Source organism: Falco biarmicus, chromosome 4 (genome assembly GCF_023638135.1).
Source record: "Falco biarmicus isolate bFalBia1 chromosome 4, bFalBia1.pri, whole genome shotgun sequence".
In the NCBI taxonomy this organism is placed as follows: Eukaryota; Metazoa; Chordata; class Aves; order Falconiformes; family Falconidae; genus Falco; species Falco biarmicus.
In genome coordinates this window covers 5,343,981-5,366,971 of record NC_079291.1, presented here as the reverse complement: position 1 = coordinate 5,366,971, position 22,991 = coordinate 5,343,981, and the positions used below count along the sequence as shown (strand labels likewise).

General features: G+C 42.4%; 1 protein-coding gene across 7 annotated transcripts in view; it reads right to left on the bottom strand.

The window, feature by feature from the left end:
- Window positions 1–22,691, bottom strand: part of PLCL2 (phospholipase C like 2) — a 103,928-nt gene extending 81,237 nt beyond the window's left edge. For 2 of the 7 annotated variants that reach the window (XR_008821452.1, XM_056336135.1), the window contains exons 1-2: window positions 22,118–22,687; window positions 20,925–21,454 (exon numbers count right to left, since the gene is read on the bottom strand). Coding sequence is in view for 3 of the 7 variants with exons in the window: in XM_056336135.1 (XP_056192110.1) it covers window positions 20,925–21,245 (321 nt within the window). In the remaining 4 variants the exon portion in view is untranslated. Of the gene's footprint in view, window positions 1–20,924; window positions 21,455–22,117 lie in introns of those variants that run through there. The other 5 variants (XR_008821451.1, XR_008821453.1, XM_056336134.1 and 2 more) reach the window with 5 other exon arrangements.
- Window positions 22,692–22,991: the final 300 nt, after the last annotated feature.

Sequence of the window (22,991 nt, the reverse complement as noted above, 5' to 3'; positions counted from 1 at the left end):
ACAGGGATTTTCAAAAGCAGTTAAATTAAGGTCCTGTTCTAAATACCTACACAAAGAAAACGAAGAAGAGGAGATAAAAAAAAATCTATGACCTATTTCTCAAACTAACTCCTGCTAAGCTACTCACCTGTATAATAGAAGAAACAGTCTGAACAATGGAACAATAACTATGGTCTTTTCTCTACGGTTTCTGTGTAACAGTTTTTATGTGAAAAACAAACTTCCTTTTCCCAAATACATGAGTACTGTAGATCATAAGCCACAGCACTTTCTCTTTGAATTCAAGACAAGTTTTTGACAGCTCAGAAGCAATTGTTTTAAAACTTTATTGAAATATTATCATCTTATCAGACTTTTTGACCTACATGTACTAGATCATTCCTAAAAACTGAAATAGAATTACTGAAATTATAAGGAAGTTTGATGCACTGGGTAGATCGTGAGATGAAAATTAGAATTGATCAAAGTCTCTGCCTGTTACTAAAATTAAACTTTACACTTTGAAAAACTCACTAAGATTTCAGCTCTCTGGCACCGAGAGGAGTAAGTTGTCACCCTTTTCCAAATGACCAGGACCTGTCTTTTTTTGTTGTCAATAAAAATACATGATAGCCTCAAGATTTTTTTATTAACACCACTCTATTTTCAGTCGGTGAAATTACAGGAAGAGATGTACAATTGCAGAAAAGAGAGAAACTGGTATTAGCAGCAGCCAGGGAAATTTGAAGACAGCACTTGTAAAGCCAGTCTTGATGGCCTGTGTGCTATGCCAGCTTTGTAATGATTCAATCTCTAACACAGACTGAGCCAAAATTTTTAATTAATGTATGTAATATTTAAAAAATTAAGTACTCTAAAGAGCTGTTAAGCATTGAAAAATCACGTTGCAAAGCTGTACTAGCTGTAAGCAAGTTTTCTGATCACAAATCTATCATATTCTGTACATTCATCGACACTAAACCACAAAAGTGGTTTCTTTAAAAGACATCAGCATATCAAACCGAAATACACACACAGAGGAACTCTAGACCATACATAATGTATTTATTTGGGAGAAATCTATTACTCTGATGATTTGGGACATGTCAAAACCACGGTCTGGCTGGGATGGAGTCAGCTTTCTCCACAGCACCCTGTACGGAGCTGAATTTTGGATTTGTGACTAGAAGAGTGTGGACAAGACACCAATGTTTTGGCTGCTGCTGGTTAGTGCTTGCAGCGTTAAGGCTCTTTTTCTATCACTCCAGCAAACAGGCTAGGGGTGAACAGGAAGATGGGATGGGATATAGCCAGGACAAATGACCTGAACTGGTCAAAGGGATATTTCCATACTGCATAACAACATGCTGAGCAATAAAACTCAGGCAGCAGAAGGGGATGATTTATGTTCCAATGTGGCTGTTGCTCAGAGACTTCGCCGGTCATTGGTCTGCTTGTTGGAGGTACTGAGTGATTTCCTTTGCATCGCTTGTTTTTCTTTCCTCTCCACATATTCAACTGTCTTTAGACTGAACGAATTTTCTTGCTTTTGCTGTTCCTACTCTCTCCTCTGGGTGTGGGAGAGGAGGGCAAGCAAGCGGCTGTGTGGGTGCTTGGCTGATGGCCAACATCAACCCCGCTACACATGGTAACTTCAAGATCCTTCCCAGCCCCGTTTTCTGCTAAAAGGATCATCACTAGCACCTTCTTAGGATTAATAACACTGGCCTTGTTTTATTTAAAAGATCAGTATCGGGAAGGGGGGGGGGGGGGGGGGGGGGGGAATATGGAGAAAAAATAGCCAAGAAAAATAAAAATACTGCAGAGCAAGCAATAAAATGAGTAAATTCCTGACTAAGAAAACTTACCGATTCAGTTTCTTCTGGGGTTGTATTCTCATTACATTGATACTAAACCTGTATACACTTCTATAAGTCACAGAAATAATTTTAGATTCTGAAGTTGGAGTCATTCTACCATGTTGTTCAACAGCTGTGTTGCCAAAGTGTTTCCAAATTTTTTTCTCAGTAGCCCAGAAACTGCCATTTGTTTAGTCTAACCAGTCACAGTCCAGATTGTTTTTTCTCGATTCTACTTCCAAATTATCTATGGCTTCTAGTACTCTAGACAGAAAATGTGTCCAACCATCGTCTGAGGAACTAACCATTCTCTGTTATTTCCCTTGGGAGAAAAGGAGATTTCTCCCAAAAGTCTTGACAGACAGCAGAGTTCAAAGCCTCCAACTAGTATCAAAAGTAACATAAGAATCCTCACTTGAAAACAAAACCACAATTCCTGTTAACCCTCCAGGCAGAGATTCTGCCAGTCTAAGCAACCAGATTTACAAGGTCATCTTCCTTAAGTTTTTGGGGTTTGTATATAAATCTACATTCTAACTTGGATCTAAAATTTTTAAAAAATAAATAAATAAAATAGAAAAGCACGGAAATAATACAAATAGGTTTTATCTTACTTTCTATTAATCGGTAATAAAAATATGGCAGCAGTAAAGCTTGAATCCTAATCAGGAGTTGTGGAAGAAATTCTCTTGTAGCCTCAGCTTTTAGGGATGAACACTGAGAACTGTCATTTTCATATCTGCAGAATATTCTCCGGTTCCAAATGATTCAGATTGACCTGCTAAGGACCCTCCAGATGAACTGGACTTTACCAGTTCCCATCAGTATATTACTAAACGCTATGGACAATCACTGAACAGTTTTCTGTTCATTTTCATCTCTCATACACACATTTCCTGCCCCCGCTGAGCATGATGAAGTAATTCCAGTACCCACCATGAGACAGACACAGATATCTTAAGTTCAATGCAAGAACTTTGTTAATGGATTCAATCAGCAAGCAATTTCTGTTAACAAAAGGCCAGCTTGAACTCCTTAAAAAGAGGAAAAAAGCATCAAGAATGAAGAAATAACCTTCCTCTTTCCCACAAGCAGAAGTCATCAAATCATTCCAATCATTTTCAGAACTAAGAAGGGTTTTCTTTTTTATTTGGGTGAAAGAGGTAAATGGAAGGGGAGGAGAATAAATAAAAGAATATAAAGCTTGTATCTCCCTAGAGAGGCTAATCCTGGGAAGAATAATTCTCAGCACATTTGCCAAAACTAGAAGAAACAGAGTGAGCATGTGCTGGAAGAAGGCTTCATCTAAACCAAGAAGGAACAGCGTCAGCAATTTATTTCAATACTTTTCTGTGATCTTTAAAATTTTAATAGTGGAGAAAAGCTATTAAGGATTCAACAGCACACAATTTAAGATTAATCCTTTGTTGTATAATCACAGTAACACTGTATACTCAAATAAGAAAGGACAGAAAGTAACTACACTTTAGTAGTGAATGAGGATAAAATAGAAGAGACATTTAAACAATGCAGACAGACAAGATGCAGAAACAGGAATGCCAAACTTTAAATGAGGATGTTAATATGACAGATGTTTCAGAAGCTCAATGTAACCAAAACTATCAGTGGGAAATTACTACCAGCACTCAAGTTCACGAAGTCAAAATAAGCTGCTATTGTGGAATAGTTCTGCTACAGGTGAAAGGTGACTTACAGTTAAATCAGATAAACTCACTGTCAACACGTCACAAGATTCACATGCATTGCAACTCCAGGTGTGGCCAAGACACTTTCACATTCTAAGGAAAAAGAGGCTGAGGGACACAGCACGTTCTTAATAAAAGACTTGAATTCTTTGCAAGTAGACTGGACAGCTGTTGTGTTAAAAATATTATTCCAGTATCTTGTAAGTTGTACATCAAACTCTCTATAGGATAGCAAATGTGACATCACAATATTAAATACAAAGTGAAATAAAGAACATGAATAAGGAATGATTGCTCACTATCTCACCCTACAAAAAGAATTAAGGAGACATCAAATTAAACTAGCAACTGGCAGATTCAAAATAAAGAAGGTACCTTTTTCTTACAAACACGTTTGAGACATGGAACTCTGAGCCACAGGATATGCTACAGATGCCAAAGTGTACAGGGTTCAAAAAGAAACTTTGAAAAATAATGGGAGCAAAACCTGTTGTTTAAATACAGGTACTAAATATGAGAATACCACATCCAACTCAGAAAAACCTTGTGCAATAGGTCACTGAAAAACACAAGGTCCATATTGAGGGATAATGATACATATTTACTTCATCCTTGCACTTCTCTCTGCAAAAAGTGGCATGGGGCGGGGGTGGGGGGGAAGCACTGAACTTTGTTATTATTAAAGTCAAAGCACAGACCAGAGCTTCACTGCCTGCCTCCTCCTCCTTCCACACTGAGGTTTCTGAGACGATGGAGGATGCCGTCCTTGCTCCCAAGCACTGTGGAACTTGAGAGGCTGTTACAGCACCTGTGCACCTCCCTGAGGCCTCCCAATCTCCACAGAGGTGATGAGGCCGCACAGCTGGATGCTTGGCTTCCCAAAGCTGCTTTGCTGCAGCTCTCACCCAGCTTCCCTAGGCTGGCAGCCTTGACTGCTGCCAAGGGCAAAGCAGCCCAGCAGGCGAAGGCAGCAGTGATGGCTGCACTAGCCATAGCGTGACCATATCCTCCAAGTGACTTTGTTGTGAAGCACCTGGGTTGCTAGAGGGGCTCCAGTGTGGTTCTTCCGTACCTTGTCCTTCCCTGTGCTAGAATCCAGCCAGCGCGCATAGATCAGGGCCAGGGCAGCCTGGACATTCAGGACTGAGTTGTCTTTTTTAGTTATTAAGAGTTCAGCCTTTGCCAAGCCATGCAACTCCACTCCCCGTACTTTTCTGAGTGGACTGTCCCCGACTAGTATCCATTAATGGGGCACTCGGCCATCAGCTTATTTTGCCCTGTTGCTCATCCTTTGCCTAGATGACCTACAGTTTTGCCTTCCTTGCATGCTTCTCAAACCCTGCATTCAAGCATTCTTCTGCACGCCTACTTCAGTGGAGACAGGATAGGAGATGGGCTAGATGCAAAAAGGTCATTCTTAACAAAAGACTTAAGAAGGGGGGGGGGGGGGAACACGGGAGAAGGGGGGGAGGGAAAGGTAATGTGTGGATAGAATTAGAAGTGAAGGATACATGATGCCACTTTAAAAGATGGCTTTTGGCATCAAGTTTTCAAGTTTTTCCTTCTATTTGAAAAACTGCCAGATTTCATTCCAAAGTATTTGTTAAGAAACATTGTCTTGATTATGGCTCTGTTCTTTACATTGATTTCTGAGACCTTGTTTCTTTATGATATACAAGTGCAAACAAATGTCTCAGCCCTAATAAGCTTTGCAGTAAGTAACTGGACGAAAATATATTGTGAAAAGTTGAGCATAACAAATACCTTTAGTAAGCCATCTCAAAATGATTTGGTCAAGGAACTGGAGAAGAGATGCCCATATACTTCGAAATGTTTCAAGTGTTCATGGTTGAAATTACAGCTTAAAACCAGATTTTTCTTTCTAAAAAAATTCTGACATGTAAACAAAACAGGGTTATAAAATTCTAGCAGGTGTCATCTTCTCCCAATCAGTTATTGTGAACACCAAAAGAAAATTTAAAATGTGAAATAACTGCATTTTTTAGTAACAGTTCAGTTCAAAGTCTCCTACAGTTTTAGCACATTTCTCATCGTGTTTTACAGTAACAAATTACGTTAAAACAAAGATTTCCTGGAGGCAAGGAGAAATGGCTTTTCACTGCTGATTTAGAACAAGTAATGAGTTTGGCAAGCTACAAAAACAACAGAGACAGAAATGAGGAAGTTTCAAACAGCAGAATTTCTGCCTCGCAGAACTGCAGCTAGTCTAACACACAGAATGACCACAGACATAGTGAAGAGAATTTTCCTACCATGTACATAACCATAGCTGGATGAGAACATTTCTCACTCCTGAGCAGTAGTGCAATGTAAGACAGAAGTCCAAACATGTTTTATTTTCTCTAAAGTGTTGTCTCCCTTTCCTCAGTGTAGCAGATGCAAGAATGGCGGTCATGTTCGTTTTCCCACTGGAACATAGGAGAGAAAATGCAGCTTCCTCCCTGAGGTGACCATGGCTCTCATTAAAAGCAGGGTAGAAACAAAATAAAAATACATTAGACACAAAATTTTATTCCACCTGTATTAAGAAAAGAAATCTTACAAACTAAGAGCCATCATAAAAAGAGCTGTGTTTCCAGAAGGGGAGTTAAGAAATGTCACATTAATTTCATACACTGTAATGCTGAGAGAAGATGATCTGACAAGTCACAGACGGGTTTTGCTGCTGCTCAGCAACTGCCTCTCACAATAAGATCTCCCAAGACACTTTCCAGCAAGAAATTAACTGGCATCCCAGAAAGAAAGAAAAAAACCACTACCATAAAAAACTAGTAAGCGTAGCTTTCCACTGCGCTATACCATGCTGAAATCATTTATGAGCTACCAAAGTTGTAGGTAAAGGAATCAAAAATATTTTGCCTCACTCAGTCACATTATTCTTGGCATAAAACTCATCCTGATCCACAACCAGAAATCCCTTATTTTTTTCCCTGGCTCTCAAAAACCGCTCTACTACTTCGCAACAAGGAACATATACAATACCAACACTTAACACACCTCCTTCTGTTTGTTATCATAGATAATTCTACATTTTCCAAGTTACTCCTTTAAACATTGCGACTTTGATTTATCTCTCAGCTGTCTCTGAAATCATTGTATTTCCCCTTCATTACCAGCCCTGAAATCGGCTAACATTCTCAAGCCTCTCATTTCAGAAACCTTGGACTCAGATTCAAATTCTTGCCAAGTTGTTGGCCTGAAATAAGACAGAAATACTTTTTTTCCTTTCTAGTATAACAATTTAAGAGCTTTAAGTTGAGGCCTCACTCTTTCTTCTGAAGATTTGCCTGTCAAGAACAGCATTTTAACAATTTTTAACTATCAGAACGTCTTTTGTTTTTTTAACTGGTATACTTTAGGTCCTCGGATTTTTGCAACCAGTTGTAAGTTTTGAGAGCTTCGTAGAGCTGTTTATTCCAATTTCTCTTCCTCTACAGAAATTTTCATAAACAGTCAGCTAAACAGAACCTTGTGAACATCTGATTCCTATTACCACCACAGTATGTGGATGAAGCTTGCAGGGCCTCTATTCTAACACAATTCAGAAATATATGGTAATTGCTCTCAAATTGCTCAAGTAGTTTAAATATAGGAACAATTTAAAGAACAGTTAGCATTCTTCCTAAACATAACTACACATCAGACAATTAACTACAAAACTCGTGAAATCCTTGCTGAAAGGAGTTTGAAACTACTTAAAATATACACTGGCACCTTGGTAGTCTTGCTAATAATAAAAAAAAAACAAAAAACACAAAAGAGTAAGACAAAGTATGTAAATTGATAAAAAGTAAAATGAAAACGGTTTATCAGTATTATATTCAGTTACCTAATGTCATCTGCCCAACATAACAGCCGTCTGTATAATAATCAAATGGTCTTCCAAATGTTAAGGCAAATCTGATGATATTTGGTGTTTTCTTAAAATCCTTACGAATACTTAGATCTTAGGATCTCCAAATTAACATAAATTTTCTACGTATTCACACATTCCTATGCCAAGACTTGGAAAATACGGTGCACACGCAGAATGGCTTAAATCAAAGGACCGCTAAAAGGAAGCTAATACCTTAATTCTCATGTCTTCTGATTTTTGAAAAAAATCCTAGTTTGAGGAATTGACTTGTAATTTTTGAATGTTAGGGTTAGACAGTACTGTAGGCAAACATAACAGGAACACAAAGCATGTACTTCATACACTTCATCTCCAAGGGCTGCAGTACAGTTTAACCAAAGAAAAGGACAATCAAAGTAAGCAAAAGAGTACGCACTGTCTAAAGCAACAGGGGGACCTAAAGCAACAAAGGAAGAAAATTCAGCTGGGGAGTCCCAAAAAGTTCAAGGATCACGCTGAAGGCGTTACTACGATGCTTATGAGCTCTCTTTTCATGAGGACTTCCTGCAAGCCAATTTCATGGACAGGGATATTCAGTAATATCAGTTTTATCCTGAATACAATCAGAATCCAAGGAAAGGGAAGGTTATGAAGGACTTTAAACTGCATCATCAGCTGATCAGTGCAAGACCAATACCATTTACATTGTCCATGAACAAACAAAAGTTTGTTCATGATGAATTCTAGGCAAGTAAAAAGAGGAAGGTTCATACAGGTTTATTGTTAACAATTATATAAGATTTTTAAATCAATGGACCAAGAGTTCACTCTACTGTATTTTCGAAAAATCCTGGAATAAAGAAACGAAACACAAGAGCCCACTGAGCTTACAATCAAAGCAGCAAACAGAAGTTTGCAGTAGGAGCCCATGACTTACTCCCACCAAGCGTTGTAAATGGTGCAGATCAGACACATAGAATAAGTAAGGGTTAGCAGATGTGCATTTCTAGAGCACAGAACTATATTCTAAATATTTTAAGTAGTAAGCAAAAGAAAAAAGAAAAGTAAGGAGTAGCTTTCACTATGACTAATTTTGACTCTTACAAAATTTAGTGACATGGCAGATAGAGGTAAGGTTCTGAACCAAACAGAAAAAAGAACTGTAATGTTGCTCTTCATTTCTGGTTTATACACTAAAGAATTTCACTTGTGTTTGTTTTATACAAAAACCTTTTACACATTTAACAGCTGTGCTATATTTTAACAGAACACATCAGAAAAATTTTACTTCTCCATCACCTCAGCCACAAGTACCATTTGATAAAGTACTCTGAGCATCTACAGAATTGAGATAAAACCTGTTTCATGGTGGACAATTAGGTACCATGTTAAATCATAAAGTGGTATGTTTTCTTGTCAAAAGATACATTTAGCTGATGGTATTCCATACTGTAATTTTACTAAATTCACCAGAAAAAGTGAGAAAGACCTGAAATAAATTAATTACTTATTCACGTCAGAATATTTCCAATACATGCAGGGATTGTTTGTAGACTGTACTACAAATCTAAACATTAGAATCTAATTTTTTAAAAAATAAAATTAATTCTAATTTCTTAGGTCTGTGGCAAGTTGTTAATTTTGCAAATCTTTTTTTAGAGGCCAAAGCCTTAATCACAAGGCTCTTTTTTATTCCCCTTACCTCACCCCCACAAATGATGGCAGTGAATTTTATATACCCACTGAGGACAGAGCTGAATTTGGGATCAGACTTGGAAGAAAAAAAATACATATTTGCTGCAGCTGACTACACTGAAAGTATACATTTAAGCTATGATTTCTGGTCAATATCAAAATCCATCAGCAATTACCATGACAAAAAAAGTTAAGTTTTCTCCTGGCAAGGCAGGAACTCCTAAACTACTATTTTGGGAGGTTAAGTTCGGTATTTGTGGACAGAAATATTAATTTCCACACATAAAACAATGTAAACCCATGTCATACTCTATTCCTATTATTCCAGCCGAGTGTGTGTCACTTTGAACCAGAAGAAAAATAACACATAATCAAACATTTGAAAACAAGCAGCAGAATTATCTGAAGCTCTTGAAATTTAAGAATTGCATAAAGAAAACATTGCTGACAGCGATGCTCAGAAATTATGAGTCAGGCACTGGACCTGGTCACAAAGTGCACGCACAAAAGCATGAGGATTCAAGAATCCTCACAAATAACAACGGTGTCTTCTCCTGTCTCAACACGGCAGCCCAGCTGAGAAGGAACAGGCTCACAGGAACTACTCTGCTTCTCAGCAGCCACCAAGTTCTGAAGGGAAAAAGAAAACAAAGCAATTTCCCTCCTCAAAAGAGAAATAGAGGGGGAGGGAAGGAGTGGGTGGGTGCATGGGTGTGTGTAGATAATCCCAAGAAAAACTCAGGACGGTGTCCTAACAGACACCTCACACCATTTCTACTTTCAACAGCTCAAGTGACAAAGTGTTGGGATTTCCTTCCAAAGTAATGCTGTTGTATAACCTTGTGGAACCTAAAAACTTCCAGTTATTTTTATCCTTCATTGCTTACTGTAACCATTTAGCAACCTTTTTAATCCTCAAAGGAATTATTCTCTGAGGGTGAAACGCTAGATGCTCTCCTGTTGTCAGGAAGCTATATGATCTCATTGTTAATACTTTGTATGAGTTTCCTGAAGTCCAGAAATACCTTCTTGGTTCTTCTGGACTCTGACATAAGTGTCCTGAAGAGCTTCACACATAATAAATGTAAAAGAAATAAAAAGGCTGAATAAAATAATCCCTTAACATGAGTGTTGGGCAAGAACCTTAAAACTCAGAAATCTAGGACATCCAAAATACTATCAGATTGCATTTACAAAAACAAGGTCCTTCCTCTTTCTTTCACATTTAACAGCTTACTATAAAATGAAAGCACTTTTATTAGTACTATATCTTTCAGCTTTATACAATGTCCACGCCATTTTATTCTGTTACTGGGCAAACAAATGCACTTAACCATAGCCAGAAGCTAGATGTGCTAATCAGCAAAGTTTTCTGCCACCAGCACCATAAAACGACTTTATACCATGTTGAAAGATTTCTAACAGAAATTCAGCCTCCTGCAATGTTAATGCCAGGCACTTCCAACACAAGCATCATCACCGGCACAGACATTCTTACACAGTTCTTCAAAGAGGTGGTTTTAAATATTTAGTAAAAGGTTTTAACAGCACTCTCCCATTGCCAATTAGCGACAGTGATACCGTTTAAATATTTGACGAGGACAACACTAAAAATAAATAAATTACAGTTCAACTTAGTATCACAATATTGCTAAACCTTCATAATGCCATTGATTTATACATCTGACCGGCACATTTGGAATACTATTTCAGTTCCACACTGCAAAAAACTAACAAAATGGAAGGAAAAAATAGATAAAATGGACCAGAACGAAAAAAAGGAAAGGAAAAAAAAAAACCACCATCACAGAAAAGCTTCAAATTGGTGGAACAACTCAATACATTAAGATTCTTTAGCCTGGGGGGAAAAAAAAAAAAAAAAAGATGACGTAAAGCAAACATGATGAACACCTTTGAACTCATCTGTGGAACAGAGAAAGTACTCTTCCAACACAAGGACCAGGGGACAGCAGGTAAACAGGTAAGTAGCTGCCAGGTAAAACCAGGCAGAAGAGGACTTCTTCACACAGCACATAGTTAAGAAACTGCCACAGGACGTTACAGTGATGAAAAGCTTCCACAAGTCAAACTGGCCTCTGACAATTACAGGGGAATAAACGTCATGAGGATTATTAAACACAAAGATATCTTAGCTCCAAATCACTTAAGGCTGGGAGCAGATGTCAGGAAAGGAGGCTTTTTCTGTTCTTCTACCCCATAGCAGTTGCTGTTGGAGGCAAGCTGACGAGCCAAACGGACCTTGGGTCTGACCCTGGCAGAATTTCTCAAATTCACAAGGGCTGGCAGCTTTTGAAAACTGGGGTAACAGATGCATCTACCCTAAGCTGTGCAGTCAGCCTTCATCGTAAGCTCAGGCTGAAAACCCCGTGGAACTCAAACCCCCCGTGAAGGTTGACAGCCTTGCACTGGAGTCAACACTCCCTTTTTGTTACTCCTTTTTGGGGATTCACCAGCAGACATGAACTATTGCAGCGCTGCACAGACCAGACAGAGAGCTCTGCTCTGTTCTAGCACTCCGCTGGGAATCGAAGGATCTCCACTAGCTATTAAAGAAGCAAAGCAGAGAATCTGCCCTCTCCCTTCTGCTGAAGCAGACAAGCCAAGCTGTAGGAGGGATGGGGAGAGATCAAAGAAGGGGAGGGAACAGACAGGGTGACACAAACTGGAACCAGACCAAGCAGGGTGGTAAAAGAGTAACGTTATGAATTCTTCCGCAGCTTTACTTCTGAATCTACAACACACCAAAAGACAACACAACTAAAAGCACTCAGTGCCTTCACACTATACCACCTCTCTCAGAGCAAATTCTGATTCAGGCTGGCCACTCGCTGAAGAAGGACCAAGCATGAGGCACACGGTATGCGTTATTTCAGATGAGAAATAAAGCTGAAAAAGGTCAACCTCAAACAATGCTTGTGAGATGCATCACTGCAACTACTACTACTGGGGAGAAAAAAAGAGAAAATAAAGGAGAGTTGGACTTTAACAAATAAAACCCATGCAATAAGGCATAAAATGCTTCTGGGGGCTCTTCAAAAGCAAGAAAAACATAGTACTATCCGAACTCAAACTACTTATGTCTGCCCTAGCTTTCTCCACTATGTGGTAGTAATGTGCCATGACTAAATACATTCTCATCTCACATAAATATTAGTCTTTTAACTCTAGGATTCAGACTGGAATTGCTTTTTGCAACAATCGGCTATCAGCTTATCTAAAAAAACCTGATTTAGTGAGCATTCCCTGTAAATGGCAAAATACATTTCAGTCAATCCAAGCTATCTCCTGAAGCAACTTATTTCCAACTACTACTGAGTTTTTCCTGCCTTATGTAGCAAAAATGTATGCATTTGTAAACACATAAATAGTGCAGTGAATAGAAGTATTATTTCAGCAACTCAGAAACTAGCTTTTCTCACAATATGTACATGAAAGATTCTGTTCCTAATTTACTGAAGGAAGAAGCATGGTAACTGTTCCTGTACCATTAACAGGAGTCACCTAAACTCAATAAACAACTGCCTATCCTAAAAACACCAACAATAACTCGTAGGAAGAAAACAATCTAAACTAAAGCTTTTACAGTGAACTGTATTATTGTCCTTTTAGTCCAAATTACACTTTAATAATACAAAGAATTATTTGTATAAATTTACACTTTATTTTAAGGAATGCAGTTAAAAGTAAACAGATGACAATGTCAAACATTTTTACCATCGGGAACTAGATAATGAAATACATAAAGCATCCAGGGTTTTCCATCGTAAGAGGTGCTTCATAAAACAACCCACACAGACAGTTCTGATGCTGCAGAATTTCACATTCTTCCTCTCCTACCCTAGACTAAAAAGGGCAGTTAAGAACAGGGATATGTTCTCATACATGGATGGTAACACATCAAAGCACACACAGAACCTTAAAATGCTCTGCCTTTTTTAGTGAAGGCAAAATAATAATGTTCATAAGAGGAAAGGACAAAAAAAACCCAGAATAAGGAAATAAAAAAGAAGTTACAGTCACAGAAGCTCAACTATAAAAAGAACTTGAAAATTCTGTGGAAGTGCTTTCTAACAAAGGAGCAACAGGTCTTTTCCTTCTGCAGTACTGATCATCTCATAATTTAGAGGAAATATCAAATAATTTCCAGCAGTTTTAGCACAGGCATTAGGATAGTCCTGACACTAATATGCATATTATCAATTATCTGCTACGTATTTGTAAGGTACCTATTTCTCATACCAAAATAAAACCCACAAATAAATTTGATTAAATATTTTTACAGTAAATATGAAAATCTGGCTTAATATCTCGTTATTTTATTTTTTTCATTTTATAAAACTCTCAGACGCTATTCTGAAAAGGGCTTTCTTTGTTTGTTTGTTTGTTCAAAGGCGCTTCCTGCCTGCCTGTGCTTATGAACTACGTACTACAATTTCCAGAACATGAGGATTTGGTATCCGCAAAGATCCCTGAACACAGTACACAATCTGAGGTACTCTGGGATATTTTAGTATTTATTCCAAAGGGTCAAATGACACTAAAAGGAATCCCAGGAGAGGCAGAAATGAATCACATCTATTTAACTTTCCCAAGGCTGTACCACTTAACACTGTGAGCCTCAGTACTGCTGACTTCCAGTCACGTGCTATATTGCACTCTTCACTGTCCCGAACTTTGGTGTTTTGCAAGGTCAAGGTCTAGGAGGGAAACAGTGGGTGAACTCAGGCATGCTCCTCTTCAGAAGCAAGGGATAGATGAGTCATATACTGACTGTTCTTGAAAAGAAACTATTTAAGTAGAAATTAAGACATGTACTGCGGTCAAGAGGATGGGCGACACATCCTTCCAAAGGATCGCTCCATACATATTCTCCTACAACAGGGAGAAGGAAGTACAGTGATAGCACTACCCCATGATTAAAAGGCATGCCAGATGTTAAAATCAACTGTAAAACAATAATGACAGTCTTTCTAAACGCAATAGAAAAAGAGAAAGATGACACTTGTTACTTGCTCTCCATAAAGACAAACAAACCATCCTCTTTCAATGCACCCTTCTTTATGCCAATGCTACAATCTAGCAAGTATATTATAAATTTGTACTTACTGCCTATTATTTTAATATATTTAGAAGGAAAGACCTTTTCTCATAACTTGTATTTCTCAACTAGATTCTGCAACATCATATTGCCCAGTATTTACAGGCAGTAAAGAGTAAAAATAACTTGATTTTATTTTAACTGTGGAGTATCGAATTTGAACTTGTATTTAAAACCCATAAACTACAATTATTTAACAACAAAAAAATCATGTATCATTGCATGATGGAAATGACAGCATAGTTAAAACTGGCCGTGCCCCTGAAGACAGAAGAGCTGCATGCATATTAGAAGGTAAGTTAAAATCAGAAAGAACCTGACAAATTGAAGATATGACCTAAATAACTAGAATGCAGTCAACAGGACAACTACAAGCTTTTAAACTCTGCAGATGATTGCTTTTGCCCCTATACAAAGAGGAATGTTTGCATAGAAGGATCACAAACAAAAGGTGATTAAAAGACAAAGAACATCATACTGAAATTTACTAACAGTTGATCCTGTAGCAGAACAGTGAAACAGAGCAGACTGACCTCTTGAGGTCTCTTCCAGCCCTATTTTTCAACATTCTTTAATACACATATGCTGCTGCTTTTTATCATATTTCCCTCTTCTCCATGTATGTTGAACAAATCACTATACACCTTTCTTCCTTCAAAATCTACCAGCTAGTCTATTTAGATTTCTGAACTGTGAACACAATCCCACATTTGTGTGCAAAGATAAGTTTTTTAGAATCAATGTCCTAGTATTACATTTTAACTTAATCTAGCCCTTAAAGATAGACAATTGGCAAATTTTATTTAACAGGGTTTTTTTAATCGAGTCAGTGGGAATAATACAAACATCATCATCAGTATCTCCCGTGGACCTGCAAAGGCTGGGAAACTATGCAATTAACTTGTCCTGTCAGTCTCAGTTTAAAATTTTTAATCTTCCATGAATGCAATCAAACCATGGGAGCAATGTATTATCTGTGAACCACGGGTAGGAGTCCACTGCTCTAACTCCTAGTTTATAAAAAGTCTAAACTAATAGTCATATCTTTGATCAAGCCTGATAATAGGCATAAGAAAATCTCATCAGGTATTCATAATAATTTTTAAATTCCATTAATTGATTTTTCACCACTGAACACGCTGAACATGTTTTGTGCGTACTCTAAGGCTTTGAGGGTGGACGGAGTGAAGGAGTTCCTATTATTCACGCTAGCCAAGCTCTTCACTCAGTCAACAGAAATAAGAGAGATAAGCTCTTCCAGAAGAGAAGTCAGAGAAGTTAAATTCATCCAAATTAAGCTCTCACTCCAAGTCATATTTTGGAAACAATACTTTCTCTTCGTGGGCTATAGTACATAAGCTAACTAAATTACACAATTAATTTGGGTAAAGTGAGTATCCTCACACATACATTTATACAAACATATTTATATTTTTTAATTGTGTTACACATATCCAAATAAAATTTTGATTGCAGTGGTCCACAAAAAGTACTAATGCAAATTAAAATATATACCAAATGCAATGCACAACATACCCACTCAGTGGCTGTGACATAACTCGGTCCAATGTCACAGTTAACAATAAACTGCCTTATATATATGCCTAATTACGTCTTCGGTATGACAGAAAATTATTCAGGAAAAACTACTATATGATGTTAAGTACTGTTTTAAAATACAGATTATATTTTTTGAAATTAGGCAGTCAGTACACAAGAAGTAAGCAGTAGAGGAGGAAGGAGGAATACAAATACCGGTAGGTGCCAGTAACTTTCCGTGCACTAGCAGAGAGTCCAAGAAACCAGAGAAAGTATTCTCTAAAAGCAAGCTCCAGGATTTATGGAGCTGCAGGTTAGCAGTTCAGAACTGACAAACCAGAGATCAGTTAGATCTACAATAAATCAACAAGAAGAAACTAAGAAGCAAACAAACAAAATAAACCCAGAAACAGCTCCTCAGAAAAATCTGTGCTTTGAAAGCCTGCCCAAGGTAAGATGGAGGAGTAGGTTATCTATCACAGCCTTGTTTCCTAAATACATGCTTGTTTTGTTGTGTCAATTTCGGTGTCAATTAGCACACCTCTGAGCAAAGGATCTTCTGTTGTTAGGGCATTTGTGTCTTCCACACAGACCTTCTGTAATTAGCAAGAATTCAGCTCACACTGTAGGGTTTTGTTTCCAAAGGGGAAAAGGTGTGGAGAAAGAAAGTAGATGCTGGGTTTCTCCTTCTTTCCTCTATATGGCTGTTTTCTTTGAGCTAAGAGACATTCACAGGATGCTTAAATACACAAGATGGACTCAGTGGAATTTCATTTTACAGAGTATTATAGGAACTGTTGTAGGAAATTGCATTACAGGAAACCATAGTTAGTTGACCAATGAGAATATGGAAAAACAAAATAGTGACCAAAAAAACTACTACATACAACTAAGTGGTACATAAATTAGTTCACAAATCAGGTATTCGAAGAGCCTGAATCCCATGAATGAATGACCTGTTGTCACCATCACCTCTGACAAATCAGAATATCATAAATATGGAGAGTAAGAAACAGAAAGTGGCAAAGTCTCCATAAATACAGATACGCAGTCCCTAGACCCCAAATTTGGTTCAGCAAAGGTAAGCAATGAAATAGGCTATTCCACAAAATTTGCTCCAGTTGGAGGGTACAACCTTTAACACTTTCAGCCTAAACATAGCTTTTATATGAGTGAAAGGCCAAGTAACCTACCATGGTATGAAGATCACATTAGTTCTTCCAGTAACACAGGCCCTACTACCTGTCATCGTCCCCGATAACACTTCAACCTCAAAAAGTATATATCCTCTTGTAACAAACAAGAAAAAATTACACAGGTGCACAAAATAAATAAAAATGTGGAACCCGTGAAAAAAGAGAAAGAACAGAGACTGCACATAAGGAAGGAAAGGAAAAAAAGTCAGCAACTGCTCTGAGAGTAAGTTATGAAAGCCAGACAACCAATGGAAGCACAGATTAAAACCAAAACAAAATACATTTCTGTGCTCCTGATTTTCATGCACAAACATGCAGTTCTAAAGACTTTAATCTCAACTGGAACTATTATTCAAATGGCAATTTTCTGTTTGTGACTCAAAAGCCTACACAGTAATCGGCAGGCAAAACATTTAAAGTATTAGATATTCCATAAACATGCATTTTACAGATCAACTAGCAATGTTTGTTTTGCTTGAAAGTATGAAACCTGCATCTGCATGGGACAGACCTGTTTCCTGGGGTTACTCCATATATTCTTTAAGAGCAGTTTTAAATCATTGATATGTTACAAAAACTCCAGGAACATTTTGGAAAATGGGTAACATTTTACTTTTCCCACTCTGTTTTACAGACTTTTGTTCTGCAAGAGCGGACAAGAAGTATCTTAAGTTTCCTACTCGTGCCAGATTTTCCAGAAGGTTTCATATCGAAAACTAGGCACCTATGCAACCAGGTTCAAAATGAACTGCTGAACTAAGCAGGCAGAAGAATATTCAGTATATATGACAACAAATGATTTTTCCCAGCATTAAAACAGTCATACCTAAAATAAATATGTACCACATAACTTTAAATGTAACATTGACAGATTTTTCCACTCATCATAATTATTCAAACAGTAACACAAAGTTGTAGTAATCAGTTCTTGGCAGCTAAACAGATTACTGTTCACATTTGCAAAACGGTATTCATCAATAATAACAGCAGAAAGTTGAATAACTTTATATTTCAAAGTGCTGTCATTTCTGTAGAAACTAAGAACCTTGACTTAGGTATTCATGAAATGTAATCCAAAACGTATTTCTTTATCTCATGCTTCTTGATCTTAACACATCACAAATCCCTAGGTATTGTATCCTTGTTTGGTCCCCAGAGAGACAGAAGGTTGCTGGATGATCAAATCATACACTACAAAACAGTCTGATGGCATGACACACACTGCAAACAATGCTAGTATCTTTCTTGGGCTACCACAGAAGAAACCAAACAGTGTTAGGAAATAGCAGATCTGTAAAAAAAAAAAAAAATTCACTGGCAAATCCAGTTAAAAAAAAAAAAAAAAGCAAGCTATTCCAACACCAAGCTCAGTTGCCCCTTGTCTATTGTTATTTCTTTAACACACTCTCAAACGTACACACCCAGCATCACTGCTGGAACAGGAAGGGTGGGTGCAGCCTGTCAGATGTGTTCCACTGCTGACTGCCCTTGCTCTCCCCTTGGTTTTTATAACAAGGTCCAGGAGACTGTAACACAACTTGAGATACCTAGTCTTGCATTTCCACACAGGTTTTTCTATCTTCCAGCCAAAAGAACAACAGAGGTGATGGGCAAAAGACGGACTGAACGATGTCAGAGAGTGGAATGATTGTGGGGTATTTCTGTGGCTTTAATCGTGGTGAAGGGATGAAGGGTGGATTGTGTGTGTAAATTGTTCACTTCGTTCAGTGTTGTAATGGTGTGATTTTGATTCTGGTGCAGGGAATTCTTTTTCTGTTGATGTGACTGAAGTTTGTGAAGATTGTGTGATGAATGTGGATTTTAACAATAATTCTTAAATTTAAGTGATTCACAGAGGTGAGGGGTAGAATCTATTGGGTTTGTATGACAAGGGAGGGGGGGGGCAGGCTACAGGGGGGGCTTCTGTGAGAAGCTGCTAGAAACTTCCCCTGCGTCCGACAGAGCCAACACCAGCTGGCTCCAAAACAGACCTGCCACTGGCCAAGGTCAAGCCCATCAGCAATGGTGGTAGCAATCTGGGATAACATACTTAAGAAGGGGTGGGATGGGACTGGCCAAGAGCAATGCAGCCAGAGAGAAAGGAGCGATAAAATGTGAGAGACACAGCTCTGCAGACACCAAGGTCAGTGCAGAAGGAGGGGGAGGAGGTGCTCCAGGCACCAGAGCAAAGATTCCCTTACAGCCTGTGGTGAAGACTACGGGCAAGGCAGGCTGTCCCGCCTCAGCCCATGGAGGTGGAGCAGATCCCCACCTGCAGCCCGTGGAGGACCCCATGCCAGAGCAGGTGGATACCCAAAGGAGGCTGTGACCTGTGGGAAGCTGTGCTGGAGCAGGCTCCTGGCAGGACCCATGGAGAGAGGAGCCCAGGCTGGAGCAGGTTTGCTGGCAGGGCTTGTGACCCCAGGGGGGACCCACGCTGGAACAGTCTGTTCCTGAAGGACTGCACCCCATAGAAGGGACCCATGCTGCAGCAGTTCATGAAGAACCACCACCTGTGGAAGGACCCACATTAGAGAAGTTCATGAAGGACCGTCTCCCATGGGAGGGACCCCACACTGGAGGAGTGGAAGGGTGTGAGAAGCCTCCCCCCGAGGAGGAAGAAGCAGCAGAGACAGTGTGTGATGAAGTGACTACAATGCCCACTCCCCGTCCTCCTGCACTGCTTGGTGGGAGGATGCAGAGAACTGGGGAGTAAAGTTAAGCCCAGGGAGAAGGGATGGGTGGGGGGAAGGCACTTCTAAGATTTGGGTTTATTTCTCATTACCTTACCCTTGGTATATAAATTAAACTAATTGGTAATAAATTAAACTAATTTCTTCCAGTCAAGTCTGTTTTGCCCGTGATGGTAATCGGTGAGTGATCTGTCCCCGTCTTTATCTCAACCCACAACCCTTTCATTATATTTTCTCTCCCTCGCCCAGCTGAGTAAGGGAGCGACAGAGTGGCTTTGGTGGGCACCTGGCATCCAGCCAAGGTCAACCTACCACAGCTGATTGTGGCGGCATATAAATATCTAAGACAACAACAAATGTAGCTTGATTTTGATCTAGCTGATCTTGAGCAAACTCAGTTGTTAAGTGCTTGAAGTTGTGCTTCATTTTACAGCTAGTACAGCTGTTATACCAGTGGAGTCATTTCTCTCTGTTCTCTCAACCGTCTCACTGGAGTTGGGAAAGCTAACCCAAGACAGCGTCATCTGTCAGGAGCCGTGGATTTAAGAAAATAGAACAAGTTTATTTGTATAAAGAACTGTATTATAAACACACTCCCATTCCTTTTTGCCCTACCTACATTCTACTGTCGATGCTCCCCCTACTTTTCAAGCTGAAACTGTCACATTCCGAATATGCAGAGCTAAGTATAAACAAAGATGTTTCTATAGGTGAAGTACAACGCAGCCTACTGTTAAATGAGCTGTCACTTCTAACAAGAAGAATGCTCCTATTCCACCTTCTCCCACCCCCGGCCCAATGAGATCCCACGTCTCTCATCACCTGCCGTGCGCCCGTCATACACACAAGCCAATGGAGCCACAAAACTGCTCTGCACAGGTGCATCCCAAACACCAAGGATACTGTGTAATCCACGTCTCTTTCCCTGCCAGGCTGGTGCCCATGTTGTCTTCCCACCAGCCAGTTTCTCTCCCCTTCTCCACCAGGAGTTAGAGCCTTCTGTTGTAATAAACCTCAAGACACGATGCTCTCCCTAACCCCCAAGCGTGGATGTGTATAAAGCCACCCTCTGTCATCTAGTTCCGACAAAGCAAAAATCAAGTCCCCTTGCCACAGGAATAAAAAAAAAAAAAAAAAAAAAAAAAAGAAAAGAAAAAGGAAGAAAGAAAAAAGCCCCCTATCCTTTCAGCTAGGGCCAAGGCTCCGTGAGCCAAATCTGTCGCCCTGCCTGTGTCACAGGGAAGGAGCCAAGACCCCGATGGGGAGGAGCAAGTGCTCTTACCTTAATTATGCTGCTCCTCCGGGGGATGCCGGGTTTGCCTTCCCGTTGTTGGCCGGTGGTAAATCCTTTCTCTTTGCTGCTGCTCCCCGGGCTGGCAGGAGCAGCTGATCCCGGCTCGTCGCCGGCTCCCGGCAGGGCACAGTCCCCGTTGGAGACCCGGCTGCCTGCGCTGTCAAAGCGGGATCTCCCGCCGCCGCCGCCGCCGCCGCCTCCTCCTCCTTCCCCATCTCCTGCCTTGAAGGCCACCTTCCCCTGGGCCGGCCCCGGGGAGGACGGGAGCCCCCCGCCGCCGGTGCCGCCACCGCTGCCAAACTCCGCCATCAGCCTCCCTGCCTACAGCAGAAACGATATTGCCGTCCCCCTCCCCTCCTCCCGCAGCTGCTCGGCGGTGGCTCTTCTTCCGCTTTCTGTGTATTTACGATCGGGGGATTTTGAGCAAAAGTCTCTCCCCTCCGCACATTTGGCAGCCGAGGCCGCGTCACTCCAGGCGGGGGGGACAAACGCCTCGGCGAGCACCAGTCCCTGAGCACCTGGGGAAGGAAAAGAAACCAAACGTGACGGCCGCCCCCCACGCGAGACGGCGCAGGCGGGGGCGCGTTGCACCGCGGCGCGCACACCCCCCCCCCCCGCCCCACGGAGACACGCGCGAGTGGGAGGGGAGGGACCGCGCGAGGTCCGCGTGAGGCGCCACGCACACGCGCGCCCCGGCGGGTCTGGTGCAGCGCAGCGCGGGAACCGAGCGCGGAGGGGAGAGGGGCCGGGGGGGGCGGGAGGAACTGCACCCCTCGGGCTGCTGAGCCCGGGAGACGAGCGACGGCGGTATCTGCAGCCCGCACGGTGAAACCGACAATGGCAGAGCAGCGAAGCGGGAGCGAAAAGAGAACTTGAACAACACGCCCCAAAGCCCCCGGTCCCGGCCCCGGCGAAAGCCCGTTCCACGCACAGCGGGGGCGGCCCCGCGCGAAGCGGCGGAGCACGAGCAACAACGCCGCCGCCCCGCGGGGCACCCTCCCGGGCGCCATCGGCAACTTTTCTCCTCTCCCCGCTGTCTGCCGGCATCCAGCCGCCTCGCAGCGCCCGCCGCCGCGGCCCGGGCAGCGGCACCCCCAGCCCGCCCGGCTACCGAGCCGCTACCCGCCGTGCCTCCCGCCCGCGGCCGGGCCCCTCCCGCACGCTGCGCCCCCGCTACCCACCTCGGCGGCAAGGTGGCAAGGGGAGCCCCCCTGCTGCCGCCGCTACCGCTGCAGTAGCCGCTTTCCCCCCTCTCCCCTCCTCCCCGCTATGGTCGCCGCCTCTGCCCGGAGCCGGATACAGAGAGAAACCGATTCATGTGGTTGCTTCCCTCGCTCTCTGCCGCTGCAGCCGCCGCCGTCTCCCCCGGCTCAGCGCTCGGCAGCAGCCCCGAGGGGGGAAATGCCGGCAGCGCCGAGGGGTGAGGCAGCCCCGGCCGCCCCCGCTGGGAAACTCTCCGGGGAAGGCAGAGCGAGCGAGCCGGGCTCGCCCCCCCGCCGCCGCTGCCAATCACAGGGGCCGGCCCCGCGCGGATTGGGCGGCCCCGCCGCTAGCACCCCCCTCCGGCGGCTCCCGGGCGCTCCGCCGCAGGGCACGACCGGCCGCCGGCCCCTGCCCTCGCCCCGGGGCTGCCGGCGGATTCCTCCACACGCTCCGGCCCCGCGCAGACGCTGCCGGCTAACGCAGACAAGCCCGCTCTTCGGCGGCGCCCCGCGCCCGCCCGCATCCTCCGCCCTCCGCTCCCCTCCGCCCGGCGGCCGGCGCAGCGCCGCCCGCACCCACCCGACGGCGGCCCCGCCGCGCCGCGAGCCCTTCCCGCCCCTCCCGTCGGGGCCCCGCGCCCTCCGCCCGCCCCGCCCGGCGGCCGCGCCCCTGCCCGTCGCGCGCGGGGCCACGGCCGGCGGGGCACGCGGGAACGGCGCGGGGGCGCGGCCCAACGGTCCTTCCCGCGCGGCGTGAGGGGGCCCGCGGCCGCCGCCGGGGGGTGGCCTGGCCCTGCCGCCGGGGCTGCGCCGGGGCTCGCAGCGTCCTCGCTGCTGAGGCCAGTCGCATCCG